This window comes from Aegilops tauschii, chromosome 2, assembly GCF_002575655.3.
Source record: "Aegilops tauschii subsp. strangulata cultivar AL8/78 chromosome 2, Aet v6.0, whole genome shotgun sequence".
NCBI classification, from domain to species: Eukaryota; Viridiplantae; Streptophyta; class Magnoliopsida; order Poales; family Poaceae; genus Aegilops; species Aegilops tauschii.
Window position 1 is genome coordinate 78341718 of NC_053036.3, and position 19170 is coordinate 78360887.

At 47.7% G+C, this 19170-nt stretch overlaps 1 protein-coding gene and 1 non-coding gene across 2 annotated transcripts; both read left to right on the top strand.

Moving 5' to 3' along the window:
* Positions 1 to 12122: 12122 nt before the first annotated feature.
* TRNAP-UGG (transfer RNA proline (anticodon UGG)) lies at positions 12123 to 12194 on the top strand. The gene has a single exon. It is a non-coding gene; the product is annotated as a tRNA-Pro (tRNA).
* Positions 12195 to 12609: 415 nt separating this feature from the next.
* Positions 12610 to 13961, top strand: LOC109773473 (momilactone A synthase). Its single transcript, XM_020332166.4, has 2 exons — positions 12610 to 12788; positions 12890 to 13961. The coding sequence occupies exons 1-2, from the start codon at positions 12760 to 12762 to the stop codon at positions 13779 to 13781; spliced, it is 921 nt and encodes a 306-aa protein (XP_020187755.1). The 5' UTR covers positions 12610 to 12759; the 3' UTR covers positions 13782 to 13961.
* The last annotated feature ends 5209 nt before the right edge of the window (positions 13962 to 19170 follow it).

The window sequence follows — 19170 nt, forward strand, 5'->3', positions numbered from 1 at the left end:
AATTCTGGTGTCTCTTCTTTGTCGACAAACGTTTTCAGCTCATTCTTCCACCTCCTGAATAGGTCTGCCATCTTCTTAAGAGCATGAGACTTGATTAATTGCTCTATAACTGGCTTCTCCGGATCCTCCTCTGGCGGTAGGGTGAAATTTGCCTTCAGCTCAGTCCAAAGATCATCTTTCTGCATATCATTGACATAAGACACCTCAGGGTCTTCCTTCTTAGGCTTATACCATTGGTGGATGCTGATCGGGATCTTGTCCCTAACTAGAACCCCGCACTGAGTAGCAAATGCATCCTTTGTCCGGATGGGTTCAATCGGTTGGCCGTCGCGCGCGATTGCTGTGATATCAAATCTTTCATCCGAGCGCAACTTTCTCTTCGGGCCTCGTCTCTTTACCGCAGTTGTGCTCGATCCAGAGGGCTAGAAAAAAGAAGAAAGACGAGTGTTAATTAATATGTGTACATACCAAAACAATGAATGCATCAATTAGCTAGTCAGCACAGGCTTAACTAATATATTTACCTGGCCGGACTCTGTTCGGTCATCGGAGCCGTCACCACGGGCTCCTTCTTGCACCAGCATTGGGTCACCGGAGCCATCATAATCATGTCTTTTCCTCCTCCACTCTTCGATCACCGTAGCCTGCTTCTTCACCCTGTTCTTCCAGACCATCATTGTCGTTAAGATACGACAAGATATCACCTCCGGCTAAGATTATGTCCCCCAACACCTCTTCTGCTTGCTCGTCTCGTCCGTGCTCCATTGTTTCTGCAAATATTACAACATGGCAATTATTACACAAACATGACAGTAGGTGGATATATTAGTGCAAACGTAGACCTAGCTTATTCCGGGTTTGGGGTGGCCTAGGCAACGCTTCAAGGGTAGGGGCGCGGCGGGAGGGGGTAGGAGACCGACATCGTTTTTTCTAGGGTTTGGGTGTCCTCGAGAGTTTTGGTCGAGCGAGAGGGCCGGGGGGTGCTCCCATGGTATAAGTTATCACGGTCGAGAGGGGGTATAAATATCGACCGTCCATCATGTCGAAGTTATCTGGGAGGGAGTTCTATATATCGACAACGACGACATACATACATGGGAAAATAATGTTATCGGGGAGGGGGTATATCGACCCCCCCACGTGTTGAAGTTATCGGGAGGGGGTTATATCGACAACGACGACATACGTACATGGGAAAATAATATTATCGGCGGGGAGGGGGTATATCGACCCCCCTCGTGTTGAAGTTATCGGGAGAGGGCTATATCGACGACGACAGACCCGATAAAACATAAGAAAACGAAGAAGAAATAAAAAGAGGAGAAGAAGAAAAGGAATAGAGGAGAAGATCGAAGAAAAAAAAAGAAGAAAAAAAAGAGGAGAAGAAGAAAGGAATAGAGGAGAGAAGAAGAAAAAATAGAATTATTCTATTTTTTCTTCTTCTCTTCTATTCCTTTCTTCTTCTCCTCTTCTTTTTTCCTCTTCTTATTTTTATTTCTCCTCTTCTTCCTCTCCTCTTCTTCTCCTTTCTTCCTCTTCTTATTTTACTTTTTATATGAACATATCATCATATATATGAACATACATCTTCTTTGCATATGCATATGAACATACATTTTCTTTGCATATGCATATGAACATACATACATACATTTTTCTTTCATATGAACATACATACATACATTTTCTTTGCATATGACCATACATACATTTTTCTTTGCATATGACCATTCATACATTTTCTTTGCATATGCTTTGCATATAAACATACATACATATGAACATACATACATACATATAAACATAACATACATACACAAAAAATTCTAAAAATCTGCCTAAAAAATTATATGAAAAAAGCATACATCATCCATCCATCCATATAATGAACATATACATCATCCATCCATCCATATAATCAACATATGCATATGAAAAAAATTATATGAAAAAAAAATATATGAAGAGGATCGAGGGGACAGGGAGGAAAGGGGGTCGCCGGAGCCGGACCGAACGGGGAGGAGGGGCGGCGTCGAGGCAGGGGCGGCAGTGGGGGCGGGCGCCGGCGTCGACGACAATGGTGGGGGCGGGCCGGGGCGCAGGGGCGCGGCCGTGCGTGCTCGGGGACGGGGCAGGGGCACGGGGCGGCGGCCGGCGTGGGCTCGGGCGCGGGGCAGGGGCACGGGGAGACGGGGATGGCGGCCGGCGGCGGCGACGGCGACGAGGAGCGCGCGAGCGATTTGGGCAGCCTGGCGGCGGGGGCAACTGGCGAGGGAGGCGAGGGAGATGTGAAATTTTCACAAGTCCTGGTTATATAGCAAGGGCAATGGTCCCGGTTCGTGGCACCGACCGGGACCAATGCCACTCTTTAGTCCCGGTTGGTGCCACCAACCGGGACCAAAGGTCCCTTTTCAGCAGCGCAAAGGGCGGGAACCGTGGGCCTTTGGTCCCGGTTGGTGGCACCAACCGGGACTAGAGGGGGGGCATTGGTCCCGGTTGGTGCCACGAACCGGGACCAAAGGGCCTTGCACAGCGGCGTGGTGGTGGGAGTTTAGTCCCACCTCGCTAGCTGAGAGAGAGCCGCACCTGTTTATAAGGTGCGGTGCACCTGAGCTTTCGAGCTCCTCTCTAAAGCAGGCTTACGGGCCTAACCTCTCTGTACATGCCTGTGGGCCTACTGGGCCTTCTGCGGGCCTGAATCCTGGCCCATGGATGGGTTTCTAGTCGTATTCAGGCCGTGGTGGCCCAGTAGGTGGCATAATTTTTATTTTTTGCCTGTTTTTTTGTTTTCTTTTTTGCTTTATTTTTTTTCTACTTACAACAAAAAACTTATTTATTTTATTTTATTTTGTTTCTAATTAATTAATTATTTTACTTTATGATAATTCTTTTTGCTATTAAAGTTTCTATCAAAAAAAGTTCTTTATGATTTTTTTTGCTGTATTTAGTTTTTTTTGTTTTCTTTATCTTTATTTTTTTTGTTTTGTTTCTACTTACAACAAAAAACTTATTTATTTTATTTTATTTTGTTTCTAATTACTTATTTATTTTACTTTATGATAATTCTTTTTGCTATTAAAGTTTCTATCAAAAAAAGTTCTTTATGAAAATTCTTTTTGCTTTTAATGATTTTGAACAGAAAATACTTCGATAATTTTAGTTGCATCAATTTTATATGATTTTAGTTTCAATAATAATAGAGGTTTCTTATAATGTTTTGAACAGAAAATACTTTGTTAATTTTAGTTTCATAAATTTTATTAAAGTTTATTTTATTTTATCGGAACACAAGTCCGGAGTTTTAATAAGTTATTAAAAATTAAAAAGAGGCGCAATGCTCGTTGATTTGCTTCAAGCCTTTCGGAATAGTGTAGACTGCACTGCACATAGCTCCATGCAGTCTACCTTATTCCTCAAGGCTTGAAGCTAAGCAACGTGAGCATTGCGCCTCTTCTTCATCGTCTCTGCACTCAGGGCTTATAAACCGCTCATAGTGCCTCTCGGCTAGCGAGGTGGGACTAAAAAACTGCTTAGTAAGAAACTCTAAAGGTGCTAAAGGTGCTCGTGGGGCCACAGCCTCATTAGTACCGGTTCGTGGCACCAACAGGGACCAAAGGGTGGAATTGGTCCCGGTTCGTGCCACCAACCGGGACCAATGGCCTTGCACAGCGGCGTGGTGGTGAGTTTAGTCCCACCTCGCTAGCTGAGAGAGAGCCGCACCTGTTTATAAGGTGCGGTGCGCCTGAGCTGTCGAGCTCCTCTCTAAAGCAGGCTTACGGGCCTAACCTCTCTGTACATGCCTGTGGGCCTAATGGGCCTTCTTCGGGCCTGAATCCTGGCCCATGGATGGGTTTCTAATCGTATTCAGGCCGTGGTGGCCCAGTAGGTGGCATAATTTTTAATTTTTGGCCTGTTATTTTTCATGCATTTACTAATTATTTTGAGCTATAAGACCCTAAAATTGAAAAGCATTTCAAATGAACTCTGAGAAGGTTGAAAGTTGACATGGTATCATCATTTCATCCACATAGTATGTGCAAGAAAGTTGAGAGGGTTACGGCAAAAACTAGATGCACTTCTTGTACAAAACGGACAATGGTATCATACTCGTCTATTACAAAGTTGGCATGGCACCATCATAATAGTTGCGGGAGAAAGTCTTCACTTTTTCTTCGCTTGTGTCATTTGCTTATTGCGCCGTAACCATGGATAATCTTCATCGTTTATCAGGATGCTTGGGTCAGCCTTGACTTTGAAGGGAGGAATTTCATGAAACTTTTCATAATCTTCAGACATGTCTGTCTTGCCCTCCACTCCCACAATGTCCCTTTTTCCTGAAAGAACTATGTGGCGTTTTGGCTCATCGTATGATGTATTCGCTTCCTTATCTTTTCTTTTCCTCGGTCTGGTAGACATGTCCTTCACATAGATAACCTGTGCCACATCATTGGCTAGGACGAACGGTTCGTCAGTGTACCCAAGATTGTTCAGATCCACTGTTGTCATTCCGTACTGTGGGTCTACCTGTACCCCGCCTCCTGACAGATTGACCCATTTGCACTTAAACAAAGGGACCTTAAAATCATGTCCGTAGTCAAGTTCCCATATGTCCATTATGTAACCACAATATGTGTCCTTTCCCCTCTCGGTTGCTGCATCAAAGCGGACACCGCTGTTTTGGTTGGTGCTCTTTTGATCTTGGGCGATCGTGTAAAATGTATTCCCATTTATCTCGTATCCTTTGTAAGTCAATACGGTCGAAGATGGTCCCCTGGACAACGAGTACAACTCATCACAAACAGTGGTGTCACCTCTGAGACGTGTTTCCAACCAACTGCTGAAAGTCCTGATGTGTTCACACGTAATCCAGTCGTCACACTGCTCCGGGTGTTTGGAGCGCAGACTGTTCTTGTGTTCATCGACATATGGGGTCACCAAGGTAGAGTTCTGTAGAACTGTGTAGTGTGCTTGAGACCAAGAATGCCCGTGCCTGCATTTTATTGAGTCCGCTCCTAGCGTGCCTTTTCCAGTCAGTCTCCCCTCATACCGCGATTTAGGGAGACCTATCTTCTTAAGGCCAGGAATGAAGTCAACACAAAACCCAATGACATCCTCTGTTTGATGGCCCATGGAGATGCTTCCTTCTGGCCTAGCGCGGTTATGGACATATTTCTTTAGGACTCCCATGAACCTCTCAAAGGGGAACATATTGTGTAGAAATACGGGCCCCAGAATGACAATCTCGTCGACTAGATGAACTAGGACGTGCGTCATGATATTGAAGAAGGATGGTGGGAACACCAGCTCGAAACTTACAAGACATTGCGCCACATCACTCCTTAGCCTTGGTATGATTTCTGGATCAATCACCTTCTGAGAGATTGCATTGAGGAATGCACATAGCTTCACAATGGCTAATCGGACGTTTTCCGGTAGAAGCCCCCCCAATGCAACCGAAAGCAGTTGCGTCATAATCACGTGGCAGTCATGAGACTTTAGGTTCTAGAACTTTTTCTCTGGCATATTTATTATTCCCTTTATATTCGACGAGAAGCCAGTCGGGACCTTCATACTGAGCAGGCATTCAAAGAAGATTTCTTTCTCTTCTTTCGTAAGAGCGTAGCTGGCAGGACCTTCATACTGCTTCGGAGGCATGCCGTCTTTTTCGTGCAAACGTTGCAGGTCCTCCCGTGCCTCAGGTGTATCTTTTGTCTTCCCATACACGCCCAAGAAGCCTAGCAGGTTCACGCAAAGGTTCTTCGTCACGTGCATCACGTCGATTGAAGAGCGGACCTCTAGCTCTTTCCAGTAGGGTAGGTCCCAAAATATAGATTTCTTCTTCCACATGGTTGCGTGTCCCCCAGCGTCATTCGGAACAGCTAGTCCGCCTGGACCCTTTCCAAAGATTATGTGTAAATCATTGACCATAGCAAGTACGTGATCACCGGTACGCATGGCGGGCTTCTTCCGGTGATCTGCCTCGCCTTTGAAATGCTTTCCTTTCTTTCGACATTGATGGTTGGTCGGAAGAAATCGACGATGGCCCAGGTACACATTCTTCCTGCATTTGTCCAGGTATATACTTTATGTGTCATCTAAACAGTGCGTGCATGCGTGTATCCCTTGTTTGTCTGTCCTGAAAGGTTACTGAGAGCGGGCCAATCATTGATGGTTACAAACAGCAACGCGTGCAGGTTAAATTCCTCCTGTTTGTGCTCATCCCACGTACGTACACCGTTTCCATTCCACAGCTGTAAAAGTTCTTCAACTAATGGCCTTAGGTACACATCAATGTCGTTGCCGGGTTGCTTAGGGCCTTGGATGAGAACTGGCATCATAATGAACTTCCGCTTCATGCACATCCAAGGAGGAAGGTTATACATACATAGAGTCACGGGCCAGGTGCTGTGATTGCTGCTCTGCTCCCCGAAAGGATTAATGCCATCCGCGCTTAAACCAAACCATACGTTCCTTGGGTCAGCTGCAAACTCAGCCCAGTACTATCTCTCGATTTTTCTCCACTGCGACCCGTCAGCGGGTGCTGTCAACTTCCCGTCTTTCTTACGGTCCTCACTGTGCCATCGCATCAACTTGGCATGCTCTTCGTTTCTGAACAGACGTTTCAACCGTGGTATTATAGGAGCATACCACATCACCTTCGCAGGAACCCTCTTCCTGGGGGGCTCGCCGTCAACATCACCAGGGTCATCTCGTCTGATCTTATACCGCAATGCACCGCATACCGGGCATGCGTTCAGATCCTTGTACGCACCGCGGTAGAGGATGCAGTCATTAGGGCATGCATGTATCTTCTGCACCTCCAATCCTAGAGGGCATACGACCTTCTTTGCTGCGTATGTACTGTCGGGCAATTCGTTATCCTTTGGAAGCTTCTTCTTCAATATTTTCAATAGCTTCTCAAATCCTTTGTCAGGCACAGCATTCTCTGCCTTCCACTGCAGCAATTTCAGTAAGGTACCGAGCTTTGTGTTGCCATCTTTGCAATTGGGGTACAACCCTTTTTTGTGATCCTCTAACATGCGATCGAACTTCAGCTTCTCCTTTTGACTTTCGTATTGCGTCCTTGCATCGACTATGACCCGGCGGAGATCATCATCATCGGGCACTGGTTCCTCTTGATCTTCAGTAGCTTCCCCCCTTGCAGCATCATTGGGCACATCGTCTGGTTCCTCTTGATCTTCAGCAGCTTCCCCCATTGCAGCATCACCGTATTCAGGGGGCACATAGTTGTCATCGTCCTCTTCTTCTTCGCCGTCTTCCATCATAACCCCTATTTCTCCGTGCCTCGTCCAAACATTATAGTGTGGCATGAAACCCTTGTAAAGCAGGTGGGTGTGAAGGATTTTCTGGTCAGAGTAAGACTTCGTATTCCCACATATAGGGCATGGACAACACATAAAACCATTCTGCTTGTTTGCCTCAGCCACTTCGAGAAAATCATGCACGCCCTTAATGTACTCGGAGGTGTGTCTGTCACCGTACATCCATTGCCGGTTCATCTGCGTGCATTATATATAATTAAGTGTGTCAAAAACCATTACAGAACATCATGAATAGATAATTAAGTGACCAAATTAATAAAAGTTCATCATCACATTAGAACCAAAGTACATACATAGTTCTTATCTAACAACATATATATAGCTCTCCAGAGCATCTAATTAATTAAACCATACATTGAAACTATGTAAGACATTTCAATGCGAAAACAAATGCGATCATAATCGCAACCAAGGTAACAATTGATCCAACGGCATAATGATACCAAGCCTCGGTATGAATGGCATATTTTCTAATCTTTCTAATCTTCAAGCGCATTGCATCCATCTTGATCTTGTGATCATCGACGACATCCGCAACATGCAACTCCAGTATCATCTTCTCCTCCTCAATTTTTTTTCCTTCAAGTAATTGTTTTCTTCTTCAACTAAATTTAACCTCTCGACAATAGGGTTGGTTAGAATTTCCGGTTCAACCACCTCCTAGATAAATAAAATCTATGTCACGTTGGTCGGTATATTTGTCATAAACAATAAATGAACCAAATAGTTATAAAAAGATAATATATACCACATCCGAATCATAGACAGGACGAGGGCCGACGGGGGCGGATACCAAAACCATCGCACTATGTAATAAGAAGGAATAATAAAAGTAAAAAAATTAGACAAGTAACTATCTAAAGTAAGAATTTTTTTCCTTTTAGAAAGAAGATAAGAACAAGAGGCTCACCACGGTGGTGCTGGCGACGAGATCGGCGCGGGCGATCGACGGCGGTGAAGACGGGGACGTGACGGACCGCTAAACCTAGACAAATCTCGGGGAAAATGGAGCTCGGAGGTCGAGTTTCGAGAGGACAAAGATTAACTAGTGTGGCTCAGACATTTCATCGAACACCTCATGTGCATAGGAGGTGAGCTAGAGCACCCAAATGCCCTCCCCTCGCCGGCCAGAAAAAACAGAGCACTGTGGAGTGCTCTGCTGTGGCGATGGGGTATATATAGGAAACTCTTTGGTCCCGGTTCGTGGCACCAACCGGGACTAAAGGCCTTTGGTCCCGGTTGGTGCCACGAACCGGGACCAATGCCCCCTTTAGTCCCGGTTGGTGGCACCAACCGGGACCAAAGGCCTTGTGCTGCCCCGAGTCAAAAGTTTAGTCCCACCTCGCTAGTTGAGAGGGCTCGAGAGTGGTTTATAAGCGTTGTTGCGCCCACCCTCTCGAGCTCCTCTCAACTGCAGGCTTTCGGGCCTAACTGTTCTCTTTGCCTGTGGGGCCTACTGGGCCTTCTGCGGGCCTGAATCCTGGCCCATTGATGGGTTTCTAGTCGTATTCAGGTCGTGGTGGCCCAGTAGGTGGCATAATTTTTTTCCTCTGTTTTTTTCTCTTTTGCTTTATTTGTTTTGTTTTGTTTCTACTTACAACAAAAAACTTATTTATTTTATTTATAATTACTTATGTATTTTACTTTAATTATTTTATTTTTATTTATTTTACTGCTGCTATTTTTATTTATTTTACTGCTGCTATTTTTACTTAATTTATTAAGGTTTATTTATTATAGTTACTATAGTTTATTTTATTAAGGTTTACGAGCTGTGGGAGGGACGAGGGGTGGCGACGTGCTGTGGGACACGATGCAAGGGCCAAGGAGGGACATAGAGGAGGGGCCGAGGAGGGAATTTAGAGTTAAGTTTTTATACGGGAACGGTTAGACGGGCTTTAGCGGGCTTTCACCGGGCTTGTGGGGTTTTACCAGGTCATCGATGAGAGTTTCCAAAAATGTCATTAGAAATCCGTCATGGATTAACAGGTTTCTTGTAGTGATATGTCGAGCACAATGAGTGGTGATCCTCCGGCCTCCCACTCGCACGCAGCCGCCGCCACCCTCCCGCTCGCTCGCCGCCGCCGTCGTCACCAGTCCCGGCCATGGCGCCGCCGCTGCCGTCGTGCCCCTGAAGACCTATCCATCTTGCCTGAAGGTGATCCTGTGTCAGATCCTACACGATACCTCATCACTACAACACGTCGGCGGCGGTGTATGAGGCGTCCATGGCCCTGGTGGCGCCTTCAAGGGAGGACGCATGATCTTCAAGGGAGGACAGGCCATCAGATTCATCCACTTGGTAGCGTCTTTGTTCATCCAGGTTTGACGATTCATCTTTTCATTATCTAGTCTCTCAGGGATGTCAAACGTACCCTCAACAACTAACGTCAGCATTTATTTTGTTCTGTAGTGAACCCCCTCGATGAATGCATGTCTGTTGCCGTGGCTAGAGAAAATTCTACATATCCACATCCTGATAACCAACAAGATAAGTAGCAGCTTCGATATGGAGGTATTTTCCTTCACTACGTGCTTTTTCTTTGTGCCCTTTACTATACTGTAGTAGCATTTGCTAAATTGCATTGAGAGAATAGGACGGCACAACAAGCTAGGGCTTCAAGAAAACCAACCAAATTCCTTTTTTTTGGGATCAACCAACCAAATTGCTGTAATAGCACGATCCGCAAGACTTAGAAGGGATCTACACATGACATCGGTGGCTTCTCCTCCGCCTGCTATTTGCCGCTTTGACACTGTTGACAGATCCGGTTCCACCTGCTAGGCTCGAATGGTAGATGTTACGGGCAACTGTATGTGAATCCCACTCCAAGGGATCGCCCTTCTCTATCCCAGATATGGCGGTTATGGAGTTGATGGCTCGTGTTTTTTTTTCTCTTTTGCTTTATTTGTTTTGTTTTGTTTCTACTTACAACAAAAAATTTATTTATTTTATTAAGGTTTATTTATTTTATAAATATAAAAAAATGAACATAGATGTGCTTATAGAGAAAATTAAACCTAAATTCATAGTAAATTTCAAATTTACTATGAATTTAGGTGAAATTCCCTGTATAAGGGCATCTATTTTCACTTTAAGAGAAGTTCAACAAGGCATAGAGGGACGGGCTTATAAACTGGTGTGAGCGCCCTTCGGTTGGCGAGGTGGGACTAAACACTGGCCGCAACTAGGACCAGCCCTTTAGTCCCGATTTGTGGTAGGAACCGGGACTAAAGGGTGGTGGGCCAGGAGCGTGGCCCATTGGTCCCGGTTTGTCCCACCAACCGGGACCAACAGGTCCGGACGAACCGGGACCAATGCCCCAACGAGGCCCGGCAGGCCCCTGGCCGCACGAACCGGGACCAATGCTCACATTAGTCCCGGTTCGTGACTGAACCGGGACTAATGTGAATATTGCCCTGTGACCAAAGCCCAGTTTTCTACTATTGTCTTTCTATGCATTGTAACTCCTGTCAAAGCACATGATTTAGTTGGCGAGCTAGAAGAGGGATGCCACGGAGTAACTTAGTGCACGTACAGTTCAGAAGTGTACTGCAACCTCAATTTGTGTGCTGATATAGGTAGTCATGGGTCTAGTTGGAAGAGGAAACAATAAGTCCCTATATTTTCGACAACACAAATTATCATAGGTTGTAAGACTTATCATTGATAAACTATTTGTAGAAATATCCGTTCACTAGGCCATTTGGTCTAGTGGTATGATTCTTGCTTTTGGTGAGTTCAATTCTTGGAATGCCCCATTTTTATTGGCAATAGTCTTAATTATTATTATTTTCAACGCATATTATTTTGTGAGATCATTTTGTGATTTTTTACGGTACACACCACCGGCATCAATCAACATTAACTAGTAGACATGAAATGATATCCGCAAGGATAACCACAGCGTCAATCTAGTCTAAGCCGCGGGTTTTCTGTCTGGTCATCTCAATTGGACAACTTAGCGAATTTTGAGGAAGCTGTTTCTGCGCATTGGAACCACGGTCGAAGCTCATGATGGTTGGTCTGGTCACAAGGCAAAATTGATAAATTTGACCATAGAGCGAAAGTATTTCACAAACTAAACTGTTTTTGAAAATATTTCACACCGCTGACCCTTTTATGCAGCGCCTGACAGCAAGGCGCTGCACTCTACCATGCAACTCCTTACAGCTAGGCGCTGCACAGTGCAGTGCTGTACGGGTGTGGCGCCTGAGTGTTAGGCGCTGCACAGTAGAATGCAGCGTCTTGCTGTCAGGCGCTGCACATTAAGGATCAGCTGGGTGAAATATTTTCACAAATAGTTTAGTTTGTGAAATAGTTTCGCCCTGAGGTTAAATTTATGCCTTTTGCCTGGTCACAAAGGTCACAAGAGGGATGCGACATGACAACCAGGAGCAAGTACAATTTGGAAATGTACTCTGGCAACGCGTGTGCTAGCATACGAAGTCATGGGCAACTTGGTAAACGAATATTCTCTCATCTCCAAAGTTCTTATCATTATTCGTTTAAAGATTCGCAAAGACTCCCTAAGAGCACCCAATGCAAAATTACACGACTAGGTGAGGGAGATAGGTGCAACGGGGCGTTCCCTCGGATACTGATTGTATGCACAGAAGATGGAAGAATTGCCCTAGGTACATCGGTGATTCGCATGATCCAACCAGAACATGTGGATGTGGTAGAGTTGCTCTTAGGACAGACACCTTGGAGGTAGCTGCCCATGTTTTGCAGGAATTCTTGTTAATTAGCAGGTAATAGAGCATTCGTATGTACAAGGGCATTTGGTCTAGTGGTATGATTCTCGCTTTGGGTGCGAGAGGTCCCGAGTTCGATTCTCGGAATGCCCCATTTTTTTCTTTTTTCTTTTTCTTTGCCCGCGTTGCCGCGTCAGGAGCAGTGCGTGGCGCGCGTGCTCGGCGAGGAAATTGGATGGAATCTTGTGCGAGCGCTACGCCAGTAATAAGCGACCCGCCCGGTGCTTGGGAGTTGGGAGCTTGGGGAAGTGGGATCACGTGGCGGTGGCACGATCCCGAACGCGCGGAGCATCCCCTCACCTGCAACACTCTGCGATCGATCGGCGAGCACGCACAGAAAAGAAAACGCAACTCGCGCACACGGATGAGCTGTGGACACATGCACGCGCGAGCCACGAGGTGAATTTTCTGCCGCCCCCCGCCTCGTCTCGCGCCGCTCTGCAGATCGAATCGAGATAACGTGATCGTGAGTGATGCCAGCTCGCCAAGTCACAGCTCACAGGGCGTCCATGTCAATGATCCAGAGCGCGAGCGGGCGCGACGTACGGGCGAGCCGCGCCTCGTTAAATAACGGCCGCTCTGTACTTGGCTCCTTCGCCTCGCCGAGTCACATTTGCCACATCGGGGGAAGGTAGGAGCTCGGCGGGAGACCAGCAAGATGTTCCGAGCGATGCAGGCCGTGCTCAGGTACGATGCGCTACGAGCGACGCCGAGTCGATCTGGTAGCACAAATATGCTCTGTGGTAATGGTCGCTGCCTGCATTATGATCATGCTGTGTGTGTTGCAGGGGGGAGAGCCGTAGTGCTGCGTCGGCGGCGGCGGCTGGCTTCGTCGGTCAGTGTGGCTACTCCACGGCCCCCAGCTCCCAGAGGCTGGCTGGTAAGGTGGCCGTGATCACCGGCGCCGCTAGCGGCATCGGCAAGGCGACCGCGGCGGAGTTCGTCAGGAACGGCGCCAAGGTCGTGCTCGCCGACGTGCAGGACGACCTGGGCCGCGCCCTGGCGGCCGAGCTCGGCGCAGACTCCGCGTCCTACACCCGCTGCGACGTCACCGACGAGGCGCAGGTTGCCGCGGTGGTGGACCTCGCCGTGGCCCGCCACGGCAAGCTGGACATCATGCTCAACAACGCCGGCATCGTGGGCTCCCTGGCGCGGCCCGAGCTGGGCGCGCTCGACCTCGCCGACTTCGACGCCGTCATGGCGATCAACACCCGGGGCGTCATGGCCGGGGTGAAGCACGCGGCCCGCGTCATGGCGCCGCGCCGCGCGGGCAGCATCATCTGCACGGCCAGCATCGCCGGCGTGCTGGGCCAGCTGACGCCGCACCCGTACAGCGTCTCCAAGTTCGCGGTGGTGGGGCTCGTGCGCTCCGTGGCGGGGGAGCTGGCGCGCTCGGGCGTGCGCGTCAACGCCATCTCGCCCAACTACATCCTGACGCCGCTGGTGAAGCGCATCCTGGAGGAGTGGTACCCGGAGGCGAGCGGCGAGGAGCATCGGCGGATCGTGGAGGGCGACATCAACGAGATGGAAGGGGTGGTGCTGGAGGTGGAGGACATCGCCAAGGCGGCGCTGTACCTGGCGTCCGACGACTCCAAGTACGTCAACGGCCACAACCTCGTCGTTGACGGCGGGTTCACGGTGGGGAAGGCACCCAACATGCCGGCACCGGCGGCACAGTGAAGGGACACAATCAGAGTCTACCGGAACAAATCTGTTTATTTCTTCTTCTTTTTTGCGGGTGAAATCTGTTTATTTCTTCAGCATTGCCAAAGAAAACCTTCGTTCAAAAACTGAAATATGTCCACATACATCTGTTTCAGCGACGACTAATGAAACGGAGGGAATATGTTTCAACGGGCATTGGACGTTGCCTTTTTTTATTTTGCGAGGGAATTGGGCGTTGACTTATGAAACACACCCCTAGGGCTCCACGCAATCAACACACCCCACCACAGTGTTTAGAGATGTGCTTGGAAAACTAAATCGAAATAAGCACATTGTCTTGTAGATGAACACAGCTATATATCGCACAGAGCGCAGTAGAACAAGAAGGCGCGTTGCCGCACCCGTCCATCTCTACAAAAGATCAATTAGAAATATTTGAACAAAAAATGAATAACAGAAGCATCTGATAAATTTAAATTGTTCGATTGCAATCCACTTGTAGGGCATGTTAGTATCAAGTTAGAGCTGACCACTCAGATAAACGCTTTCGCATTACATTTCCTTTTATCATATTCATGAAAAAAAGATAGGAAATGTGCGCACAAAAAAAGATGGGAAAATGGATGGAAGAAACATCATTTCATTTTGGTTTCTTGTACTTCGGTTTGATAACGAAAGTCCACCATTTACAGCACATGCAGGAAACATCTTCAGTAGGGGGAAATACTTTATCCAAACATGAATAATTTGTGGAGCAATCGCTTCTTGTATCATGAATTTTAAAAATGTTCCTGAATTTAAAAATGGTTGCAAATTCAAATAAAATTCTTGAATTTTTAAAGATGGCTCTGAATCACAAGTTTCAAAAGCCCTTCATGAATTTTTAGAATATTCATGAGTTCAAAATAATTTCAAGAATTTGGAAAAAATTTGAAAAAATTAAGATTCTCATGAATTCACATTTTTTTGTGAACTTCAAATTTTTCATGATTTTTTTTTAAAATCTGTGAACTTAAAATATGTTTGCGAATTCAGAAAATGTTTGCATATGTTAAAAAACAATAGGTAAATTGAAAAAAATTATGGTAACTCAAAATTATTCCCGACTTCAATTTTTTTGAAGTTGGAAAATATTTATGAAATAAAAATGCACTATAATTTTAAATATTTACGAAATTGAAAAAATATTCCCTGGATTTCACAAATGTTATGTATTTTAAAATGTTCCTAAATTTTAAAAATTAACTTAAAAGGAAAATGGAAATAAAGAAAATAAGACAAATAAAAACGAAAAAAATAAAAATTATAAAATAAAGAAAACCGAAAAGCAATTAAAAATAGAAAAAAAAGCTATCTAAAACCGGCTGGAAGGAAGCTTCCGAAAAAACCAGATTGAGAAGCTTGCTGTAACCGACTAAAACCTTCTTCCAGTTGTTTCCTCTGTTAATGGGCTGAGCAAGCAACAACGTTTGTGAGCTAATAAGTGGATTTGGACACCCAAATGCAAATGGAAAAAAGAGCTATGACCAGCTACACATGCCCATGACTAGACAACCACGAAGGACATAGCTCATCGGAGGAATATGGCAACAACGGATATTTGCACGATATGCAGATCCAAGGGGGTGTTAGAGTTGTATTTTATATATATATACGTGTACATGTTGTATACCCATTGTATTTTTTTATTATACAAGTTGATCTAATCAATATAAAGAGATGCCATCCGGTTGGGGCTAACCACGGCAAATAATTCCTTTTGACTTGGTATACAGAGCGGGTCGATCCGACCTAGGGTTTCGCTCACGCGCTTCCGCCGCCGCCATCTCTTTTCCTAGCTGCCGCCGCCTACACGCCGCCGACGCAGCACCTCGATGCGATGGGTGACACCGCCGCCGCGTTGCAGCTTGCCCTCTCCACTTCGAGCACCTCGTCCCAGTCCTCCGCACCATCCATCCCCGCCGGCGCCATCATCTCCGCCCCTACCGGCCAGAACCTCAACACCATCACGGTGCGTCTAGATCACCGAAGATGCAGGTCGTCCCCAACATCGCCGGCCAGGGCTGGTACGGCTTCCTGGATGGCTCCTATGGAGTCCCTCCGGCCACGATCACCGAAGGAGACGATGCCAAGGCCGTGACCAAGCCCAATCCGGAGTACGCCTTGTGGTTCTACACGGATCAGCGTGTTCTCAGCATCCTCGTCGGCTCCATGACGGAGGAGATCCTCGGCCATGTCATCGGCCGCACCACCGCGTCCTCTGTGTGGGCGTACCTCGAGTCCATGTTCTCGGCGCAGAACAGGGCCGGGGTGCGCCAGATGCGGCGTCAACTCTCGCCGCTGAAGAAGAACGACCTCACCGCTGCCGCCTACTTTCACAAGATGAGGGGTTTCGCGGACGCCATGGCCCAGGTGGGGTCGCCTCTCTTCGATGCTGAGGTGATCGACTACATCGTCGTCGGTCTCGGGCCTCAGTACGAGTCCCTCCAGCACTCTCTCACGGTGTTGGCAGCCACCGGCGCTGACAACCTTAGCCTGTCGGATTTATACTCCATGCTCCTCTCCTGCGAATCCCTCAAGGAGCAGAACGCCTTCGCCCCCGAGTTCTCCACCTCCGCTAATGCCGTGGCACGGCAAGGCGACGACCGTGGAGGGAGGCGCATCTTCGCCGACACCACCAACGACGGCCGCGGCGGGGGTCGTCCTACTGGCTCCCAGGGAGGCGGCCAGTACAATGGCGGCCAGCAGGCCTCCCGCGGTAACAACCGCCCCAACCAAGGGGGCGGTGGTGGTGGCAACGGCGGAGGAGGAGGACAGGGCAACGGCGGTGGCAGGCGCAACAACCGGCGCGAGCGCCCCCGCTGTCAAGTTTGCCGGTACTGGGGGCATGAGGCTCTCCAGTGCAAACAACGCTACAACCACGCGTTTCAGTACGACGAAAATCGTGCTGGCAATTCTGCCTCTTCCCAACCTGCCCCCAGTCAACCTTGGCTCTTCGACACCGGCGCCACAGATCATCTCACCAACGACATGAGCCGGATGAACATCCAGGAGCGCTACAACGGAACAGACCAAGTGCAAGTCGCCAACGGTGCAGGTTTGTCTATTACACATGTTGGTCACTCTCGTTTACCTAGTTCATCCGCCCCAATTGAACTCAAAAATATTTTTCTTGTTCCTGATCTTAGCACTAATTTGCTCTCCGTTTATCGTCTTGTTTCTGACAATAAAATCTTTGTTGAATTTCATAAATTCTTTTTTTTGTCAAGGACAAGTTCACGAAGAAAATTCTTCTTCGCGGTAGGAGTCGTGGCGGCCTCTACCCTCTTCCGTTCAGTCGCGCCGTCACCTCTGGACGTCATGCGTCTTCTGGCATTAGGCTTACTACCGAGCAGTGGCATCGGCGTCTTGCTCATATTTCAAATAAAATAGTTCATACCATTGTTAGCTCCAATAAATTGTTGTGCTCTCCAAACAATGAGTCCTCTGTGTGTGATGCTTGTCAGCGTGCTAAGAGTCACCAGTTACCATATAATTATTCTACTCGTGTTTCTACATCACCACTTGAGCTTATTCATACCGATGTTTGGGGGCCTGCTTTGCCATCTTCCGGGGGTTTCAAGTACTATGTCAGCTTCATTGATGACTATAGTCGTCACTACTGGATATACTTGATCAAGCATAAATCTGATGTTGAGAGCATTTTTTACACTTTTCAAAACCATGTTGAGCGTCTCTTGAATCCTAAGGTTCGTTCTGTTCAGTCAGACTGGGGTGGTGAGTATCACCGTCTCCATGCTTATTTTCAGCGCACCGGCATTGCTCATCGTGTGTCTTGTCCACATACCTCCCAACAGAATGGTATAGCTGAACGCAAGCACCGTCATCTCGTTGAGACGGGTCTAGCCCTCCTCGCACACTCCTCCCTGCCTCTTCGGTTTTGGGATGAGGCATTTCTTACTGCTTGCTATCTCATCAATAGGATGCCTACGCCTGTTATCAACAATGCCACACCCGTGTTTCGCCTCCTCAACATGCTTCCTGAGTATTCTTTTCTCCACACTTTTGGTTGTGCGTGTTGGCCTAGTTTGCGTAAGTACAATTCATGTAAACTCGAGTTTCACTCTAGGATGTGTGTGTTTCTTGGTTATAGTCCCATGCATAAAGGCTACAAGTGCCTTGATCGCTCCACTGGTCGTATTTACATCTCCCGTGACGTCGTGTTCGACGAGACGGTGTTTCCCTATGCCACTCCCGGTGCCATTGTTGATGTATCCCAACTCCTTCCCGTGTTGTTTCCGTCAGATGAGCCAGTTACTCAGAGTACCGATACGCGTAATTATGACATTACTGTCACATCCTAGCTAGTTCATGCATTAGAGTGTTGCATCATGTTTACTTTTCCAGAAAATTGAAATGGGGATGACAGAACCCCCAGCACCCCCCCGAAAACAACTAGGGTTTACTAAAATCATTTTCAATGAACCTGAAATGCCCTTCTAAAAAGTCCACCCTTTTTGTCTTGGGTTAGAACCTTTGACAAAATGGGTTCACAATTTTCTAGGTCATCATAAGATCATTGAATTAAATCATATGTAACTTGCATTTGGGCATTGAAATGCTAGTAAATATTTTAAATGTCCAAATAATCCCAAACTGAAATGTTCCATGTTGGATATGTTCCATACAGTGAGCATTTGCAGTTTGGTGATTTTTGGAAATGCCTAAGTATTTTTAGAAATGCCACAAACTTGCAGAAATAAAAGAAAACAGAAAATAAAAGAAAACAAACTTACCTGGCCGCAACCCACCAGCCGGCCCACCTGGCGGCCCAGCACTGTGCTGGCCCATGCCAGCCAGCTGCTTCTTCCCCGCCAGGCAGGCAGGGAGGTGACGCCGGCGTGCGCGAGCTCGCCACGGCGCCACCTGCTTGCCGCCCGCGCCCCTGGACACCTGGGCGAGCTCCACGTCGCCGCCCCGACCCCACAGACACCTCACACGCCCCCTGCCTCTCTCCCTCGCCCTCTCCTCACCATGGCCGACGCTGCCGTGCCCGCGCCACCGTAGTTCTCGCAGCCATCGTCGTCCTCGCGCCGCCCCGTCGTGTCCCTGAGCTTCGCCGCCGTCCGCTACGCCGAGCTAGCCGAGCCCCGAGCGCTCGCACGCTCTGCACCACCTCCTTCGACCTCGTCTTCACCGAACACCGCCGGAGATCCCCTTCGCCGTCACCGCCGCATCAGCTCGTCCCCGACCTCGTCGTCTACTCCGCCGTGACCGCCGTGAGCTCAGCCACCTCCCCATCCTCTCCGTTCTCTCTCTCGAGCACCGTACCGACTGCATGGAGCTTCACCACACGTGCCGCCGCCGAGCTCGTCGCCGACGATGCTCCGGCCACCCACCGGCC